This window comes from Periophthalmus magnuspinnatus, chromosome 5 (assembly GCF_009829125.3).
Source record: "Periophthalmus magnuspinnatus isolate fPerMag1 chromosome 5, fPerMag1.2.pri, whole genome shotgun sequence".
Classification (NCBI taxonomy): Eukaryota; Metazoa; Chordata; class Actinopteri; order Gobiiformes; family Gobiidae; genus Periophthalmus; species Periophthalmus magnuspinnatus.
The window spans coordinates 32190193-32209591 of record NC_047130.1 but is presented as its reverse complement, the minus strand read 5'-3'; the positions used below and the strand labels follow the sequence as shown (position 1 = coordinate 32209591).

Here is a 19399-nt window from a genome sequence, read left to right as displayed (position 1 = left end):
CATGAAAAAACACTTAAAAGTATTTAAGTGCCCATTTAAAAATGTGCTTTAAGAGTGAAAAGTAAACAAATTTCTCACAAGTGTTGTTCATTTGTTAAAGTGTTGAATGTTAAACAATATTCATTCAAAAATTATACATATTCTGGTCAACAGTAGCTATACAAACTTGAAAACTTTAGTCAGGACGTTTCCACAAACATGGTAAAAATAACCCCTCAAATTATATGAAAGTACTTTTTACTTTTCAGTCCAGTTAAAAAAATGCAGTGGAGTAGAAAGTACTGATACTGCTCTCAAATGTACTGAAGTAAAAGTAAAAACTATCCACTGTAAAATGTACTTAGGTAAAGTACAAATACCTAAAAAATCCAGTACAGTACCTTACTACTTATACTTGTTACCTGCACAAATGTTTAATTTCTGTACAGACAGTTATATTCATATTAATGGTAAAATTCAAATTAAAAGTATTTTTTCATGTTGGAATGCCAGTTGCAAAGAACAGGGTGACAGAGTCTTTTGGTTTGGATTATTTTATTATAGATAGATAATAGATTAAGGTAACAGCCGTTGTCTATAATTCATTACAGCGTTACTAGAAAATCCACAGTGAGATCTAGAACATGTGTGGCTGCTGGGAAGCTTAGCCAGCCATGATTATAAAAGTTAATCATTCCATGAAAACCATTAGCCATGTGCTTCCAGGTCACCTCTTTGTTCAAGTCCAACAGCCTCTTCCTAAAAAGTATCCCATCATCCCTCACTACATCATATTCACAGGTGAGAATGAATGTGGGCGGGGCTTTCTCAATGACATCATCTTCAGCCAATAGCGGTGAGACCTCATGTTCCAGGCCCTCTTTGATGGTGTGGTACAGCGCTCCATCATACTCTGCCTTTGGTGGCTCAACATAACCCCTGGATAGGCACTCTTGTGGTAAGTTGCTTGGAGACAGCCAGGTCGTGTAGCGTGGTTTAAGTTCATTGGGGACATGGTACCCATCCAACAGATCTTGGCCCAGTGAAGGGTCTCCATTGAGTCCATTGATATATTGCAGGAAGTAGAAAGGCATCCGGGCGCGGTACAATATGGGCACAGCGTGATTTTGCTGGTACGAGGGCAAGTTGAAATCTGCCATCTGCAACACTGGGTAGACCAAGACTTGGGCACACGGGAGCACCACATGCCCATTGTCCTGTTTTGCCAAGCGCTGGCAGAGTGCTGCAGCCAGGTTTGCCCCAGTGCTGTCCCCCCCGACTGCTACTCTGCTAGGGTCTACGCCAAAATCTTCCACGGCCACAGACAGGAAGTGACGGGTGGCATCCTCACATTCATTCAGCTGAGAGGGGTACTTGTGCTCAGGGGCTAATCGGTACCTGGGAAGAGGTGAGTGGGTAAACATGCTCAATATGGTACATTAAAGTGGATTAGCAACCATATGGCACTGTGACTTTCATTCATTCATGTTTAATAGAACTGACATACCCAACTGAAACTACAGTGGTGCTGGATTTTAGAGCAATGTAGCGGCAGACTTCATCAACAGAATCTGGAGAGGACAGAAAAGCATGCAATCACAGACTCTTTGACTTTTATGTAATGGGCGTTTATATTCTACTTGAACAATTTTTGATTTATTGGGACAATGGAAAAAACACGCAGACTCCACTTCATGCACCAGTGCTCTCAAAATGGCAGGATCACTAATTACTTTGCCAGAGTGCACAGCACGCCAAGGATATTATAATAATCTGTACTGGACGTGCTCACCTATACTCCCCAAGATCCATCCTCCTCCATGGAAATACACCAGCCCTCTTCTTAAACCATCACAGACTGTGGTGGGTTCGTAGATTCGAACAGGAGCAGCAGAGAAAATGAGGTCCTTTATCCTTAGACCGGGGGGAGACGGATTTGTGCGGGTCAGAAAACATGAGACAAACCAACGGATGAAGGTGACCTGATGACAGATACCCAGGCGGTGCAAGATCCGTCCCTAGAAGGAGCAATAAAAAGGAAAGGGGCTTGTTGAAAATAAAATACTGTCATTACATACTTTTCTGGTGGAGGGTCCCCTATCTGCTTATCTCTGTGGAAATGTTAATGTTATGCCTGAAACCTTCTACAATATGGCACTAGATTTATATATCTCCATGGAGACAAGCAGGTGAAATGACAATTACAGGTGATATCTGTGGAGAGGTGACCCTGCTTGAGTAAAAATGCATGTTTCTCATTGTATTTTAAGCAATAAAAACACCTATAACTGAACAAATGCAGTTTAATGACATGCTGTGGAAAATTACAAGAAAAACAATAGAAAAAAAGCAGGTCCAACAGACCCCTCACATGAAAAGACACATAGCACACATTAAGGAAAATAAAGCAGATAAATAAAACTGTGACCTACATGGCTTTCACTCTAAATGCATTCCTGTGTATGCTGCCTGTTTGTTCCTGTTTACAATACTCTTTCTCATAAACTTGTATTTGACATCCAACCACGGAACTGAACTATGATACACTGTGAATAATTCCCCTTTGGCCAAGTCTGTAGAAAAAAGATACATGAAAATATAGGAACAAGTGCATCAAGGGCTTCAAATGTCTGCACGAGAGCTCACTAAAGGATGATCTGACACATAGCCTTAAGCACACATACACCTATAGAATGCATAAGCTGTTGAAATAGAATGTGTTCTCACTGTGTTAAGTAAAAAGGAAGGTTATTCATTTTCCTTAGAAAGTGGATTTACCATGGCAACATCAAAAGAGAACAACAGGTAACCTTGCTTTGGTGAGTCCTGATTTCTTATCTGAAATGCCTCTGATCTGAATATTATCAGCAGCTACAGAGGGCAAATAAAACAGCTACGTATTCAAAAAGGGTTTGGGTACAGAAATTAAAGGAGTGAACAAAATGAAATATTTAAAAATGTAGCATAGAGTCTATATTTTTTTCAGATGCAGAAGATAATCTAACAAATCACTGGGTGTGCCTGGCTTCAAAAACTGTCTGTTGCTCCAAACACTGCAGCTTCATACTTTCAAACAACTCACATAAAAAGTATATGCAAAAACAAGACAACATGATAAAAACACTGAATTGTACAGATGTTGGACAACTTACCACAATTGCCATACCCACAAATAGGATGTGAACCGCGTGCAGTTTGCCTGTGTTCTCAACCCCAGGAGGAATGTGAGAATTCATCAGCTCTGAGTACACCAGGCCAATTACCAGGAGGAGGAAGGCAGCCACGAGAGCTGCACAGCCAATTATTAAAATAGCAATGCCGATGTCCATGGCTGTTCTGCTAAAGGAGCAATTAGGGCTAAATGTGTGATTTACCTGCTCCCAGCTCTCCACACCCCACCCACTTCAACAACGCCACAGAGTCACCTTCACTTTACTTAATAACATATTGCATAGTTTTGGGCTTAAGGGTAATCTCCTTGTGTAAACATAAATACACATGTTTTGATAAAGAGGGGTTTTAGGGGAAACATGCTTTGACTGTATTTGATGCAAAACTTTAATGTTTATGTTTTATGTGACCTAGTTTTATGTGATTCAGATATATCGTGTAGGCCTGCAAAAGAAGACATTTTATATGGCATTCAAAGTTGTGCTATTTTTATTCTTGTCAATAATTTCAAAAACTAGTAAATAAATAAACTTATCAATCAACTACATACTTGTATAACTTGAAAACATTTTTTATTTTTTTTATTTGTCATGATGCAGTTTATGTTGAGTGGGAAAAAAAAGGATCAAGGTTTCATTTTTGTGCTGTTTGTTCAGATTAGATCAGACTGAGCTGATTCAAGTGTCTGAACTTTCACAGTTGATCTGTAGATGGCAGTGATAGCTCAAGTTTGGTTTTCCATGGAAACTGACTTGAGCTGACATTAACATTCGTAATTCTTACCAATGTAAATTAAAACCAGTCATTTTGTGGTCTCTTTTTGTAATGTTTTTACTGGGAGTATAGGATTATTTTAGTCTATTGTGTTCTAGTCGTTTTGATATTCAGATTGACCAGAGGAGTCAGACTGTAGATGCAACATCAGTTTGATTGCTGTCAAGTACGTCCATTTACATCAAAAGCTTATAACGTAAATGGCCCCGACTTTCCTCAATTAACTATGCATGTCCATTGTTGAATACCTTCTCCTGCATCCATTTACACAACACCTGATTATAATTAAGTGACCATTAGTCAGATAAGCCATCTTGTTTGTTTGAATGATAATGAACGACCATTTGCAAAGATTTCATCAGACTAATCACATTAAAACTTTTCTAAGCGGCACTAAACTCCAACAGTGCAGATCCAGAGTTGTGACCACTGGGGGGCCTGAGCCACAGTTTGAGCTCTGTGGAGACGCCTGAAAGGGGGCGGGGAAGGCGCGAGGACGCAGCCAGTGTGGGCAGACACGGGGCACCGGGGCAATAAAAAAGCAAATATTCATCCCCACTCAACATGTCAATCAGGATTATTGCCCTTACAAAGCTGTCTCCAGGGCGCGTCAGGGCTTTCAGAGGTGGAGGTTGTCGAGCACGGCCACGGCGCCCGCGTATAAAAGCCACGAGAGGATCACAACACAAGCAAAGCAAAGCAAAGCGGTTTGAAGAGCGCACAGCTGCACTCCGGAGCATACACTGGACTTGTACCTTTTCCACCTCTGCCATTGGTTGACATGCGTAATGACTGATCTCACTCATTTGTAAATGTGACTGTCAAGCTCGACTGTCTCTCGTTTGGATTACAAAAAACTGCGTTTTTTATCCATGCGCGACTTTTCCGATTGTTTGAAATATTAATCATCATCTGCGCAATTAAGACACTTGGCGACATGGATTTGATAAGTGCGTGTCGCATGTTGCTCTTCCCTATCCAGATACTGTATCACGTCTTGAGAGCCAGCGTGTCCCCGCTGTTGTCCCGTAGAAGGAAGGACCTGAACGCGGAGGTAGTGCTGATCACCGGAGGAGGACGAGGCATCGGCCGTCACCTGGCCACGGAGTTCGCCAAACAGGGCGCCAAGAAGGTTAGTGTTAGAATGACATTCACTGTAGACTAATGTAATGCAAAAAGCACAACTTTGCAAACCAGAATGGCAGCTTGCTCTTATAGTGTCGATAGGCACTTTATCTAAGAGAGTTATAGTAGGGTCAAAGGTAAGGCTTGGCTACTTTTGACACTGCTTATTAACTATTGACATGAACAATAGCCTCTATAGTGTCAAGTGCGTTGCCTGACACTAGAGTTAACCTTTCTGGGTTGTGCTTAAATAAAGAAAATATGTGCCATGCTTTTCGCCCGTTTAATTTAACAAAATAAACTTTTATTTGACATTCTGGATGATTTAATCTAGTAAAGAGTCGTCTTGTTTGAAACTTTGATTGTAATGAATATATAATGCACATTATATGAATTCAGATGGTGTAATTCCATTGAGCAAATTATGCACAGCATGCCTTGTCATATCTGTCAGTTCTAAGTGCAACTGTGATACAACTCATGGAGAATTACGTAATGCATCTTTAACATAAAACATGTTATAATGACTTGTAAAATGGGGATGAACTTTGTTAATGTCTCTGAACCTTGTAATAAACGTAGCCTTGAAGTTAGATTTCACTGCCCAAACTCCCTAAATATTGACAGAGTTTTAAGAGACTAGTTTGACTGCATACATTGGGACATGTCAGCACTTAGACTGCTGTTTCTGTCTGCCCCTCCCCCTGTCCTTGTTTCTCCAGGTACAACCTTTGCAGTCACTACTTTACCACTATTCGCCCCAAGTGTATTGTCGCAGGGCTTGTATGAAAGCAAGAGATCATGACCTCCAAGTAGCCCTTAGTTGCTCCAGAGGGACTGCGGGCTCTGGCCTCAATTTGAGCTGGGAGCATTGCACAACAGCAGGTCAAGAAGAGGGCAGCCTGCACAGCCTTTGGAGCTGATTGATGTGATTATAAGGGCAGTTCTCCCCTGACATTGTGCACTGGTTCATGCTCATTCTAGGATGATTGGCATGGCTAAACTGTTGTTATGGTTAGCTCTGGCATGGGATGAAGGAGTAAATGTTGCTGGAAAAGAGTTGGGATATGGCTTGCACAACCTGCTGCTACTTTATTGGGATTTGAGGCAACATTTTTGAGCAGGTTAAGCAATGCCAAGACATCGCAACATAACAACAAAAGACTGTAATGCTTTTAATAAAATCCAGATTAGGTTGTGTTTTGAAGCGGGCATGTGGGGATTTATGGAGTGTGCAGAAAACAAAGGCTTAGAAGAGGAGTGTGCATTTTTTAGTTTACTTCATCATAGTTAGAGTGTGAAGCAGCAGTGAATTAATTTGCCTATTCCATGGAGAGGTAATCTATAACCTGTATAACATATTTTTATGACATTAAGCACCCTGACAGTTTGTATAATTGTTACAGTCTAGTCACAGAGGGCTATGGTTCTGTGTACTCTTTGTGTCAGTCTTCAGCCGAGATAAATGGAAAGGTGTTGTCTTGAAGACAGATTGTGTTCCATTGATTGTTGAATATATTGATGTGTGTTGCTGTTTAGGCTCTGTGGAGTTTAGTCGACTGATTGTTTCTTAGACTAATTATTTCTTGTGGATGTAAGGATTTATATGGAATACAAGAGAAAAAGCATTAATATGGTGGAGTGAATTCTACCTTATTATGGACAAATATATATTATTTACTAGCAGCTTTCTAGTGGCTAGTATAAACTGTTGCTTCTGAGACCTTATAGTCTCTTAGTACAGTTTGGGTCAGATACATGGTTTGATCCTAGAAATACTAAATATCTTTGAGAGTTTCTTTGGTGCTCCTGTTAGTTGATGATTCTATGCACAGTGCATGCATTAAGTCAAATACAGCCCTAGCTAGTGTGGTAACCTCTGAATGGAAAAGTCATTACACAATAAGGATGTGTGACTTTTCACTCGAGCATTTTTGGGCATTTTGATCATTATGTAATTTAATAAACATAAGTTTGTTGATTCAGAGGTGCCTTCCCAGCACATGCACCCCTCCAGTGTAAACAGTGCACCCCACCCCCACCCATCCACCTTCCCTCTGTCATCCCTCACTCACTAACAAGGACTTGTCTCTTGGATGTTTTTTCAAAGCTCAAGTGGTTACATTACATTGATGCTTGCTGTGGGTCACCTGTTTCCTGTTATTTTTTTTCTCTGTGTGGTGATACAGTGGTAGCATAAACCTGCTCACGCTTTAAGAATGCAATAGTATTCTTTTAGATGTTAATAGCATTTGCCTATATGTGTGATAAAATTCATTTATTACGCATGCAAGAAAATGGTTAATGACAATTTGTTCTCATGTCATGAAACAACTCGGTTCCACTTGCATGTGTGAAATGGGGCTTCTCACATCTTCACTTCAAGACGCAATTTTAGCAGCTTGAAAAAATGGCTGAGTTGAATGAAACACTAACTGGTCCTTTTCAGTTCTCTCCTTGAGGGAATGGGGCAAGCAGAAACCAGTGGCTTTTAAAAGCTCTAGTTTGCAGCTGCACAACAAAGGATGTCACTACGCTTTTCAGCACCTCTATTGTTGAGCATTATCAAGGTGTGAAAGCTTTGAAAACAACACCTGCACTAATGTGTATAACAATTACTCCCCGCCTGAAGAAATGCTATAGGAAGGAAATAGGACGGTTATTATGAATAGTGGCTAACCTCTATGAACTTGTGCTAACCCCGGTTCGAGCCTCTTTGTGATTGGCAGCTGGTGTTTCCTCTTTCCTTTCTGCTCTGGGGCTTTAGAGATTTTACGGTGTGAGAGGGATGACAGGTCTGAGGAAAGAATGCCACAGCCAGAGAATCCAGGTTCCTTTGAGAGGAGAATAGTCACAGGACAATAAACCGGATCACTAAAATCCAGCCTCACTGGGTCACAAGCTGGTGCACTCTTTGTCACATTCCCAAGACCCAAATGTGGTTCTTTGGGGGGTACATTCATTTAAGAAGAGCTTTAATTAACATAATCACTGCATGCTCGGAGCCCGATGATTGGCTGGAAGATTAATTGCAATATAAATTAAATCACAGTTTGAATGGACAGAATAAGCAAATCGCAAACTAAGACCACAAATAACAAAATGGCTTTTTCTGCATAAAACTAGCAAACATGTAGCGAAAAGTGATTCTTGCATTTGTTTGAATGTGAAAATGTGAACTTGAACAGATTCTTAATATTAAAACGTAAATCTAATCACACATGACAATTGGATATCTTCCCAAATCTTTTAGCCCTATTTTCAATCATAAAAAGAAAAAGCTATGGACAGACACTCTCATGATCATAAGTTGCTAAAATAATGCTATTGGGATTATATTCTTCGGTCCAGAGTCAAACGTTGGCACAAATGGTATTGTCTTCATTAAAATATATTGACAACTTTAATCGGCGAGCTGAAAAGTTTGATTAGGTTAATAGTGAAACTCCTCATAGTGATGAACTCATTGTGTCCATGTGGATGTGTTGTGGTGGAGGCGGGAAGCACACCGTTCCCAGCTGGGTCTTGCCCTGCAGCTGACCTTGCTGTCTCCGCAGTAATTAGACAGCAGCAGGCGACTGCCTCCTGAACTCCCGCTGCCCCCAGTGTGTGTGTGGGTGTGTGTGTGTGTGGGTGTGTCGGCGTGTGTGTGTGTGTGTATGTGTATGTATGTGTGTGTGTGTGTGTTCTCATACAATGGGTGTGAAAAGGAGGGCCTATACCCACCCATACATTCAGAAGGACAGATAGAGTATCACAGGAACTCAGCTATGGGAATTGTACATGTACAGGTACACCTACTTGGGTATAGGGTGGCATATAACAACCACTTATTTTCAGCTCATCATATTGATGTGCCATAGAGCATGCAATCCCAAATCACTATTGTAATATGCAGTAATTTATTATTATGTGAGGATACTAGGGTTTTAGGCAGGCAACTTTTTTTTTTTTTGCTATTTTTCTTTGAAATATTTCACATGAAAATAGTACTATTACCAAGTATCATCAGAACCTGGCTCCTGCCCGCACCTTTTGAGATGTTACTGTCTAAGATTGTTTATTGTCACAAGTGATAACCATTGCTGCTCCTACTTTTCCCCTTACTAAAGGTGTTGGCATTATGGCATCTGCTTTATCTTACATAACAAACATGGACCACAAGCATAGACCACAGTAGTCAATCAAAAGTGTTTTCTCACTGTCTTTATTTAGATTGCAATTTGGCCGGTGCTTGTTTGTTCTCAGGACCTTGTGTGTTGTGCCTTAATGAATTAAATAACATTAGCAGGAGTGCACAGTTTGAGGGCTCCCTTTTAAAATGAGGGCTGTCAGCTTTGTTTGTAAGGCTCAAATCCCATTAAAGCTCTGAGTTATTTATCAGGAGCTGTCTCCCCCTGGCTGATTACTCAAATGGCTTTGCAAATGAGGCAAACAGAAAAGCCAATCAAACGCAAATCAAACAAGAGGCTTTCACAGAGGGAGAGCAGCCCAGAGCCCCAGGTTCTGCATGATAGGCAACACTTTCCATCAAGGTGGATATGCTAAGCCGTTACAGCTGACACACTTTAGTTTAGTGTATTTATTAAACTGTAAAATATATGTGTCTAGTGTGTGTAAAATTGCCACTCTTCCAAAGTATGTATATATGTATGTATGTAAGTATGTATGTAAGTATGGGATCAAATGGAGCAGTCAGATCTAATGGAAGCGACAGTTGGCAGGCATAGTAACAAATGACATGTTGGATATAGCAATTCCTACTCATACATTTGCAGTCAAATTCTTAGCATAAACCTTGATACCATAGGTGTTTAAAGTCATAGTAACAAACCTGTTTTCTGGGTATGTTAAAGACTTATCCATGTGTTTGTAGCTGTTTTCGAGTTCAGATTTGACCACACTGCAATGACATGACGCTCCATTGGGTAACACAGGCCTGATCTGCTTTGTGTGGACGGCACATGCTCACAGCCTGTGTCTGACTGTCATATACACGAGATCACTTTCCAGCAGACTTTGGCTCAAATATTAACCTTGGTCATGGGCTTGGGGCCAAATCCCATACTGGCGTCTCCTCTGCTCTTCGCACACACTGTCTTTTCATCACAGACGGCGGGGCTCATCTGCCCAACAGGCCGTGTAATCTGCAGGAGAATTTGTGTTGGAGCGATGAGGAGGGCTCGCTCACCCCCTGATTTCATTACCTTTCGCTGACCCCGAAGACTGACAGATCTAATTGCCCAATCGCTAGTCCCCCACCTCTATGCACCCTCGTGTTCCCTGCTCAAATGACAGGGTTTCATGTAGGCTCTGGTTGGATCAAGAGACAATTCATTCACAGAGGAACCCCCCAAATCCTTTAATCTTGTTCAAAAAACTATTTGCTGATGGGTTTCCGAAGAACTCTCTGTTATCTGAAAGACCTCAAATAAGATCTCAAATAATGAAATAATGCTTTTCATTATTTTGATGTGCAAGCGAAAATATTAAAACTGGAGCTTCACAATATAAAAAAAAATGTGTGTGTGTGTGTGTGTGTGTGTATATATATATATATATATATATATATATATATATATATATATTTAAATACACATAATAATATACATTTTATATATATAAATACAATAATATAAAAAAAGTATGTGTAATCCCTCAGTTGTCCACATCTGATCCATAGCAGTGAGTATTACCAACAGCATAATTTATAAGATGTATACAATTTTATATGTACATTTTTGTCTAGCAGTTCTGTCTAGTTCTGAACTAAAGATGCAGCTTGGATGAGCAGCGAAACGTCTTCACTCCTACAATGATTTGTCCAGTTGACAGATTTTAATTTTGTCTTTTGCTATAAAAAATGTACATATCAAATATTGTATTTAATTGTATATATCTTATAAATTATACTTTTGGTAATACTTTAAAATTGTGCTACCGGCTTAGTTTTTTCTTTAATTTATAAATATTTTGTTGTTTTTTGTAAAATTTACATCTAAATCAATGTTTTTTTTCTTCCTGTAGGTAATCCTGTGGGGTAGAACTGAGAAGTGTCTGAAAGAAACAGCAGAGGAAATCTCACTGATGGGAACAGAGTGCCACTACTTTATCTGCGACGTGGCCAATCGGGAGGAGGTGTACAAGCAAGCCAAAGTGGTCCGAGAAAAGGTACATTTCAACCGGCGCTGCATATTTTTGTGTGCTTTGTGAAAAGCGAAAATGTCAACTTCTCAGCAGAACACATCATAAAGTATGTCCCCATGTTGCCTTTTTGTCTGATGTGTATTGGCTGAGCTGAGCAGTCTTCCATCTGGTAGAAATATTACACTTTTGAACGAACAGTGCTTTTTGCTGTCCTGTTGTATGCAGGCAAGATGGAAAAGTCATGATCCCTATAGTAGTATATTGATTTTTTTTTTTTCTTTGTGGAAAAATAGGTTGGAGATGTAACAATACTGGTGAATAATGCTGCAGTAGTCCATGGTAAAAGCCTGATGGACTGTGATGATGATGCTCTTCTGAAATCTCAACACATCAATACTTTGGGGCAGTTCTGGGTAAGATCAGATTGAATGCTGTTCCTTTAACATTTAGTAATACATCCTATCATTGTAATAGAAGTTGTGGTTCATTGATACGTTATATAACTATGACTTTATATGTTCCATCCCTTTGAACTTGTATGATAGAAACAGTGTCAGTGTTGGTTGAACCTCATTGCTTTTAACATATATCCACTGGGGGAATTTTATACTGATGATTATAGTCTCACACAGTCCTAGCTGTTAGATTGATTCCATTATGGCACATTTACTGGGGTATTTCCAAAAGTGCTCTGGCTTTTGAAATATCAGAATGTACAAGGCCATTTTTACTTTGAAGGAAGATGGAAAAAACTGTCAAACCGAGACGGAAATGCAATTATCACTTAAAAGAAATGGAAATCACACTGGATATTGTCCCTCCTTTGTTCCACCTTATTCACCTTTTATGTCTCTGCATTACAGACCACAAAAGCCTTTCTACCTCGAATGCTGGAGCTGCAGCACGGTCATGTGGTATGCATAAACTCCATCCTGTCTCAGTCTCCGATCCCTGGGGCCATAGACTATTGCACGTCCAAGGCCTCCTCCCTGGCTTTCATGGAGAGCCTGACTCTGGGCCTGCTGGATTGTCCTGGGGTTGGCTGTACAACAGTGCTCCCATTCCACACCAACACTGAGATGTTCCAGGGAATGAGAGTCAGGTAAGAACCACACAAAGGTAACACTTACTATAATTACTGCACTTTAACTTGCCTTAATAAAGCACCAACAATGGGTAACCTAACTCTCAACCCTTAATTTAGTTACTAAGCCTGTGTTCTTACTACACTATTTCAGGGTTGTCCAAACCTTTTTTTATCAAGAGCTGCATATCAAACAGAGGCGTAGCTGTGGACCAGTTGATGGCCATAGACTGGTGGTGATTACAGGGAGAAATTCAAATACGTGTATTTGTAACAGGTTAGACGGCACCAACAGACACTTTATTCAGGTTTATATCCTCAATGCACACTGCATGTTTGATATTAGCTTTATCAAAATAGATTTCCAAAAACTTGCAAAAGTACTGCTTAAGATATTATGGGGCCAATCCACCTGGAAGCCTGAGGGCCAAGAAAAATTGGACTGTGGGCCGCATTTGGTCTCCAGGCCATAGTTTGGACATGCCTGAAGTATTTGTACATTTTGAATAAAGTCTTTGTTCATGCTTTATTAAGGCTAAAGAGTAGTTATTAAAGTGGTACTGACACAAGACATTTTAAAAGTTCTGCATGAGGAACTTGTTTATATGTACTATGTTTATAATTTAATTTAGACAAGACAACTTAATGTTACATAATGGGAATTTTATGTGCCTGCCCTAACTTACTGGCCTCTGTGGTATTTCACATGGCACAGGCACCAGCAGCATTTTAGCAGCCATTTTTGACATTTGTTTGGTATACATTTAAAATATTACTTTTTCTTATAGGTTTCCTCAGCTGTTTCCACCTCTAAAACCTGAAGTAGTGGCACAGAAGACCGTGGATGCAGTCAGAGTGGACAAGGCCTTCCTCTACCTGCCCTGGACAATGCATGCTCTTGTTGCTCTTAAAAGGTAAGAACTATAATAGCTAGAAAGTATATTCAAATACCCAAATGTTAATAATTGGTTTAACAAAAGAAACATAATTGGATGCATTGTTATTTCATGTTTTTCACTGCATCTTTCTTTGGTTTTCAGTTTCATGCCACAAATAGCACTTGAAGAAATCCACAAGTTTACTGGGAGCTACACCTGCATGAACACATTCAAAGGGCGGACATGAGCTTTGAATTCATAGAAGCTAAAAGACTTCTGCAGATGTAGTTTTTATAAAAGGACATGGACCTTTTTTACAAAATGGTGGCTTGAGCTCCCAGGCAGAGTGAATACACTTTTGCCAGCTGGTGATGGCCGAAGTCCCAAGTGAGGACAGAGGAAGAGGAGCCTCTGTTTCGGCCATTGTGAGACTGTGTGCGTGTATCTCGTCTGTGCATGCCCCCATATGTGTATACAGACAGAGTACTAAGCTGGTCCTACTCTTGGAGTAAGATTTCAGTAGATGTAGTTATGACACTTTGTCTAGTCTGTTTTTAAACCTATTTTTGGATTTGTCTTTTAAATGCCTTTGAATGGGAGTAAGATAATAAAATGTTTTACTCATGTATGTAATGAGAGAATTTAAGGTTAAGGTTTTATTTTCAGATTTCTTCATAAAAAGTCATGTAAAACAAGCAACAGACAATAAAACATTATCTGCCATTCTTTTGAGACTTTATAAAGTATAATGTGGTGGTTCTAAATAGCAGCTAGACGGTTAGAATATCAATACAAGTGATACAACAGATTGCACTTGTGATGAAAAGGGTCGAAAGTGACCTCCTGGGAAGAAAGCCATTGTTACCTGGTCCTTGTGTCTCCTGTGGCAGTATGAAAATGTTTGATGACTGATGTTGAATATGAGAGCAGTGACTGAGACAGGCTACACTGTCAAAACATAAGGCCTGTGCCAGCAGTGCAGGGAGCTGCATACATACACACTTCTTAATGGTTCTCAACTGTTGTTGAAGTCAGTACATTTTCTGAATACAGTATTATTTACGTCAAAGTCAAAAGCACTGATGCAGGTCAATAAATGTGAAATTTGTGGAAAAATATCAAATTTACATGAATGTTGTTAATGGATAATAACAAACTGAACTGCAAGAAATAGCATTTGTGTCACAAACCCAGATAAACTGAAAACTAGGCACATCATTCAGGTAAGAAATGTCATAAATTTAGAAAAATACCACACAACAACTTAAAGCAAAAACTTTATCTCTGTGGTCTCACTGTATGAACTTTACAAACAGTGGGAGCTCAGGAGTTCAATGACACACAGCTGTTTGATCAGCACAACATCACATACACGACACAGAGGTGATGCCTTTCCCTGTGTTTTACACTGCAGAGTACTCAGACGGTCATCATGAAGAACAGAGAAAATCAAACACCAAGATAAGAGCAGAAGACAACACTTTGGCATTGAAACATAAGTTCATTAATGACACTAAGCTTCAGTGTTCACATCTGATATGAATCATTACACCACCACCTTTTGTTTGGCTATCAGGAAATGTATTAGGACTCCTTAATGTTTTATGAGTTAAGGTGGAAATCTGACCACTGAATGGGTTTGCAGTCACACACAAAATTAAATGTTCTTCTCCACTGCTTCTGCTTGTGCAGGAAATCTCTTATGATGCACCGAGAGTGCTATTAAACATGTTTGGAAACTAATTAATTGGAGATTTTAAATGTCAACAACCAAATCATTCAAAATGTTAAGCTATAAAATGTTTCCCATCTGTGCAAACGGTTCCAGCACTCCAAAGCTAATAACGTTTAACACCCACATACAGTGGCTGTGAAAAAGTAGTTACCCCCTTAACAATTTTCACTTTTCTGCACAGTTGTCACTCTTAGCCATTTCAGGTAAAAAAAAAAAAAAAATGCAGTTTTAAATGCTGATTTTATGTATTAAAGGGAAAAAAAGCCATCTGAACCTACATGGCCCATGTGAAAAAGAAATTGCCCCCTAAACCTAATACCTGGTTGAACCACCCTCAGCAACAACTGCACTCAAGCGTTTGCGATAACTGTCAATGAATCTTTCACATTGCTTAGCCACATTAGAAGGTTTCCGAGCATGAACCACCTTTTTAAGGTCATGCCACAGCAGCTCCATTGTGTTCAGGTCTGAACTTTGACTAGGCCACTCCAAAACCCTCTTTTTTTTTTTTTAAGCCATTCAGAAGTGGGCTTGCTGATGTGCTTTGGATCATTGTTCTGCTGCAGAACCCAAGAGCGCTTCAGCTTCAGGTCACAAACTGATGGCCGGACATTCCTCCTTCAGGATTTGTTGGTAGAGAGCCATGGTTCCTTCAATCATAGCCAGTTGTCCAGGTCCTGAAGCAACAAATCCCCAAACCATTATACTACCACCACCATGTTTCACTGTTGGCATGATGCTCTTTTTATCAGACGCTGTGTTAATTTTATGCTAGATATAACGGGATGCACTCCTTCCAAATAGTTCAACTTTGGGGATCATCAAGAATGTTTTTTGGGCAAAAGTGAGACGAGCCTTTATGTTCTCTTTTGTCCAGTATTGGCTTTGCCATGGAACACTGTCATGCATGCCATTTTTCTCTTATGGGTTGAATCATGAACACCAACCTTTACTGAGGCAAGTGAAGCCTGCAGTTGTTTTAGATGTTGTTCAGGTTCCTTTGTGACCTCTTTGATCAGTCGTCACTGTGCTCTTGGGGCCTTTTTTGAAGGGCTGGCCACTCCTGAGAAGGTTCACCACTGTACCCTGCTTTCATTCATTTGCGGATAATGGGTCTCATGGTTTGCTGGAGTCCCAAAGATTTAGAAATGGCTTTGTAACCTTTTTCGGACTGAACCATATGAATTACTTTTGTTCTTATCTGCTCCTGAACTTCTCTGGATCGCAGCATGATGTCTTGGGTTCAATATGCCCTACTTCACCTTGTCAGACAGGTTCTGTTTAAGTGATCTCTTGATTTGAAAGCTCTGGCAGCAATCAGGCCTGGGTGTGGCTATGAAATTTAACTCAGCTTTCCACATTAATATGATTAGTCAGTTACCCCAACATTTAACAAGGGAGGGCAGTTACTTTTTCACACAGGATTATGTAGTTTTGGATATTTTTTTTTCTTAACAAAGAAACTCATCACAGAAAAGCTGCCTTTTATGTTTACTTGAGTTATCTTTGTTTAATATTTAAATTTATTTGATTATTTGAAACAGTTAAGTGTGACACACATGACAAAAAGTAAGAAATCATTAAGGGGGCAAATACTTTTTCACAGCACTGTAGCTAATGCGAACATTTTACATAACACACACGCAGTAGTGCTTTATGCACATACCTAAAGGCCTGTTTTGATTTGCATATTTGAGATAACATCATGTAGGACTACTACTATTTTTACACCAGTGTGAAGAGCCATGTTCATGGAAGATGCAAAATCTACACCACGTGTTGGCTTCTGGCTGTGAGGTTAATAATGAAAGCAGGCCTCCACCGTGTGAGCTGCATTGTGTTACATAAGGGCAACTCACAGAAGAATGCACACAGACCAAGACAAAATGCAATCTTTTTATCATCTTTTTTTCTTTATTCCATCATGCGTTATGTATTTCACAAATATTTCCCCTTCCTTGCCCTAAACCCATAGAGAGGTTTTAGAACTGAAGACAGAATGTATTCTGGATTGATAAGACATTAAAGTCTTCTTCTTCTTCTTCTTCTTCTTCTTCTTCTTCTTCTTCTCTTCTTCTTCTTCTTCTTCTTCTTCTTCTTCTTCTTCTTCTTCTTCTTCTTCTTCTTCTTCTTCTTCTTCTTCTTCTTCTTCTTCTTCTTCTTCTTCTTCTTCTTCTTCTTCTTCTTCTTCTTCTTCTTCTTCTTCTTCTGCTACTGCTATGGTTACTACTACTTATTCAATTGATTACAAGTTCTATAATGGCTACTTTTATCCCCCAAAGTCCCTTCTCAATAACCATAACCAACATCGCTCAAAAAATATCCTTGGTTTGTGGCTGCCATTTTGCCTCTTTCATTTTTTTCAACTTAATCTCATAAACTCCTTATGTGTGACTTTAATTGCTGGGAGTGTTTTTGCCCTTTTCGCTGCAGGACAAGGATAATTATGCCATCATAATTGGCAGGCAACCTGTGCTGGGTGGGGCAGGAAGACCATGTCATCTACACAGAACTGGATTTACATTCTCTCTCTGGGCTGTTGCGAAACCAAGAGAAGAAGAAGCATTTTGGGGATTGAACTAGGTCATGGAGGCATGTAGTGCACAAATGCTGCAAGAGCAATGGTCCAAACAGTTTCATAATCTCAGGGGAAGGTTCAGAGAGCAAGGTTAGCCAAATCAATAAATCTTAGAGGGAAGTGGAACCATGTTTTTTCCCTCTTTCTGTGGGCTGAAGGCTGACTGACCCAGTGCAGGTGGAGTAGTTCAGGTCACATGGGGAGAAACCAAAGCCCAAAGCAGGGACCATAACCCCAGGTGTCTCTGTTGGAGGCTATACGTTGTGAGTTACTGATGGTTGAAATTTTATTTTGAGTCTGACTGTAATCACTTGCTGTTTCTAACAGTAATTCGTTTATTTTATTTATTAATAATAGTATTCAATATAATATGAAGAATGTTTTTAAAAATTGGATAATGATCAACTCAAATATTCAAACACTACTCCAAAAATAAGATGACAGCATTCATAGTTATAGTGACAGTCAGTAAACTGCAAAGTATGGAACAATACTGAGATTTTGTGTCAGGATTATCATGGCCAAAATAACTGTGATTAATGATTATATCACGATAATTATTAAAGTTGCTGACAGTTTAAAAATGTTGTAGATATTAATAGTTTGAATTTTAATGTTATAAATAGCTTCCATGTTTAAACAACTTTTATATAACTGTACTTTGTTATCAGTGACAACAACTATGATCTAGTGGAGAAAGTTATGGATAAGTAACTTTTTCTGCACATCCTGGTGATGCAATAGTGATTATCTTTGCTGGCGATTATCACGATTATATAAAATGTCCCACAAACGATTATTGTCTTCCCTTTTTATCATGATAAAAATATTAGTTTTTATCGTCTCATCCCTAACTGCAACATACCAAACAATCGTATCGTCTACACAGCATATCTAGTACAGTATCATGCTTTTAACACACACATGATTTACATCTCCTGTGAAGCACCATGAAGTTCAGACCTGATAACTGCCCTTTAGTTTTGCCTAATGTGTTGCACATTCATTCATCATTTGCACCTATCTCAAACATTTAGACCTCCTTATGACCTGAAAAAGAGCAAAGCACAATGTGCTATACAGGCATTTATATTCACATCACAGCGGCTTGAAAGCTAGGCTTCAGTGATCCATTTAATACATTATGGAGGCTTGGATCTGGACCCGACATTTGGCATGTTGTGCAGTGATGCTGAAGGTGTGTAAGCTCTGCTTTAGCAACACTCTGTCATCCCAAAAGCTCCCAGACCCACTGACTCCTGGCACTCCACTGTGACTTTTGGGCTAGTTTCACACTCCTTTTGACCTGAGGAAAAACGCATGTTTACAATAGCAACAGTTGGAATAATAAAACACTGATCATGATATTACTTAAATGACTAAAAAATAAGTTTATAGGACACAAACCTTCAGATCTGTGGATAAAGCCTTTCTTAAAGTCATGCTGATGTCATGCCTCCAAGTAAAATCCTTCATGCACTTTAGCTGTGGTGGCAGTACAGTCAAATGCATATTTCAGTTCTATAATATTTTGTTGCTGTAAAAAAATCATTTTGAAAAAGTTCACAATTCTTATAGGTAATATTTTATATATAATCCCCTTCTCAGCCCCCTTAAGATAAAATGCAGTTGGTGTCTATGAGAACAAGCAGTAGAGCTGTAATATGCCCCAGAAGTGAGCTCTCTTTGTTGACCTGAGGACAGCGCCTGCAGCCAGAGCTGCATAACGCTGGGGGCAATATTAGCCCAGTGCAGTGCACCTGAGCGAGGTGTTATTTGTTACACTGCTCCACCGGCTCTCTCACAATGTGCTGTTAGCCTCTGCACTACTTTGTATCCGGCTTCATCCATCACAAAGTTTGTAGGATGATTAAAAGGCCCAGGCCTCATCCACAGCAAGAGGCCAGCCGAGACGCCTCAGCTGAACC

General features: G+C 39.7%; 2 protein-coding genes across 2 annotated transcripts; one reads left to right on the top strand and one right to left on the bottom strand.

Moving 5' to 3' along the window:
- Positions 1-528: 528 nt before the first annotated feature.
- On the bottom strand, positions 529-3320 carry aadacl4 (arylacetamide deacetylase-like 4). Its single transcript, XM_033966908.1, has 4 exons — positions 3132-3320; positions 1772-1997; positions 1487-1550; positions 529-1377 (listed from the first exon to the last, which is right to left on the bottom strand). Exons 1-4 carry the CDS (start codon positions 3306-3308, stop codon positions 585-587), a joined length of 1260 nt encoding a protein of 419 aa, XP_033822799.1. The 5' UTR covers positions 3309-3320; the 3' UTR covers positions 529-584.
- Positions 3321-4419: 1099 nt separating this feature from the next.
- Positions 4420-13897, top strand: dhrs3b (dehydrogenase/reductase (SDR family) member 3b). The gene is made up of 6 exons (XM_033966993.2): positions 4420-5056; positions 11077-11220; positions 11490-11609; positions 12060-12298; positions 13069-13194; positions 13321-13897. The coding sequence occupies exons 1-6, from the start codon at positions 4862-4864 to the stop codon at positions 13403-13405; spliced, it is 909 nt and encodes a 302-aa protein (XP_033822884.1). The 5' UTR covers positions 4420-4861; the 3' UTR covers positions 13406-13897.
- The last annotated feature ends 5502 nt before the right edge of the window (positions 13898-19399 follow it).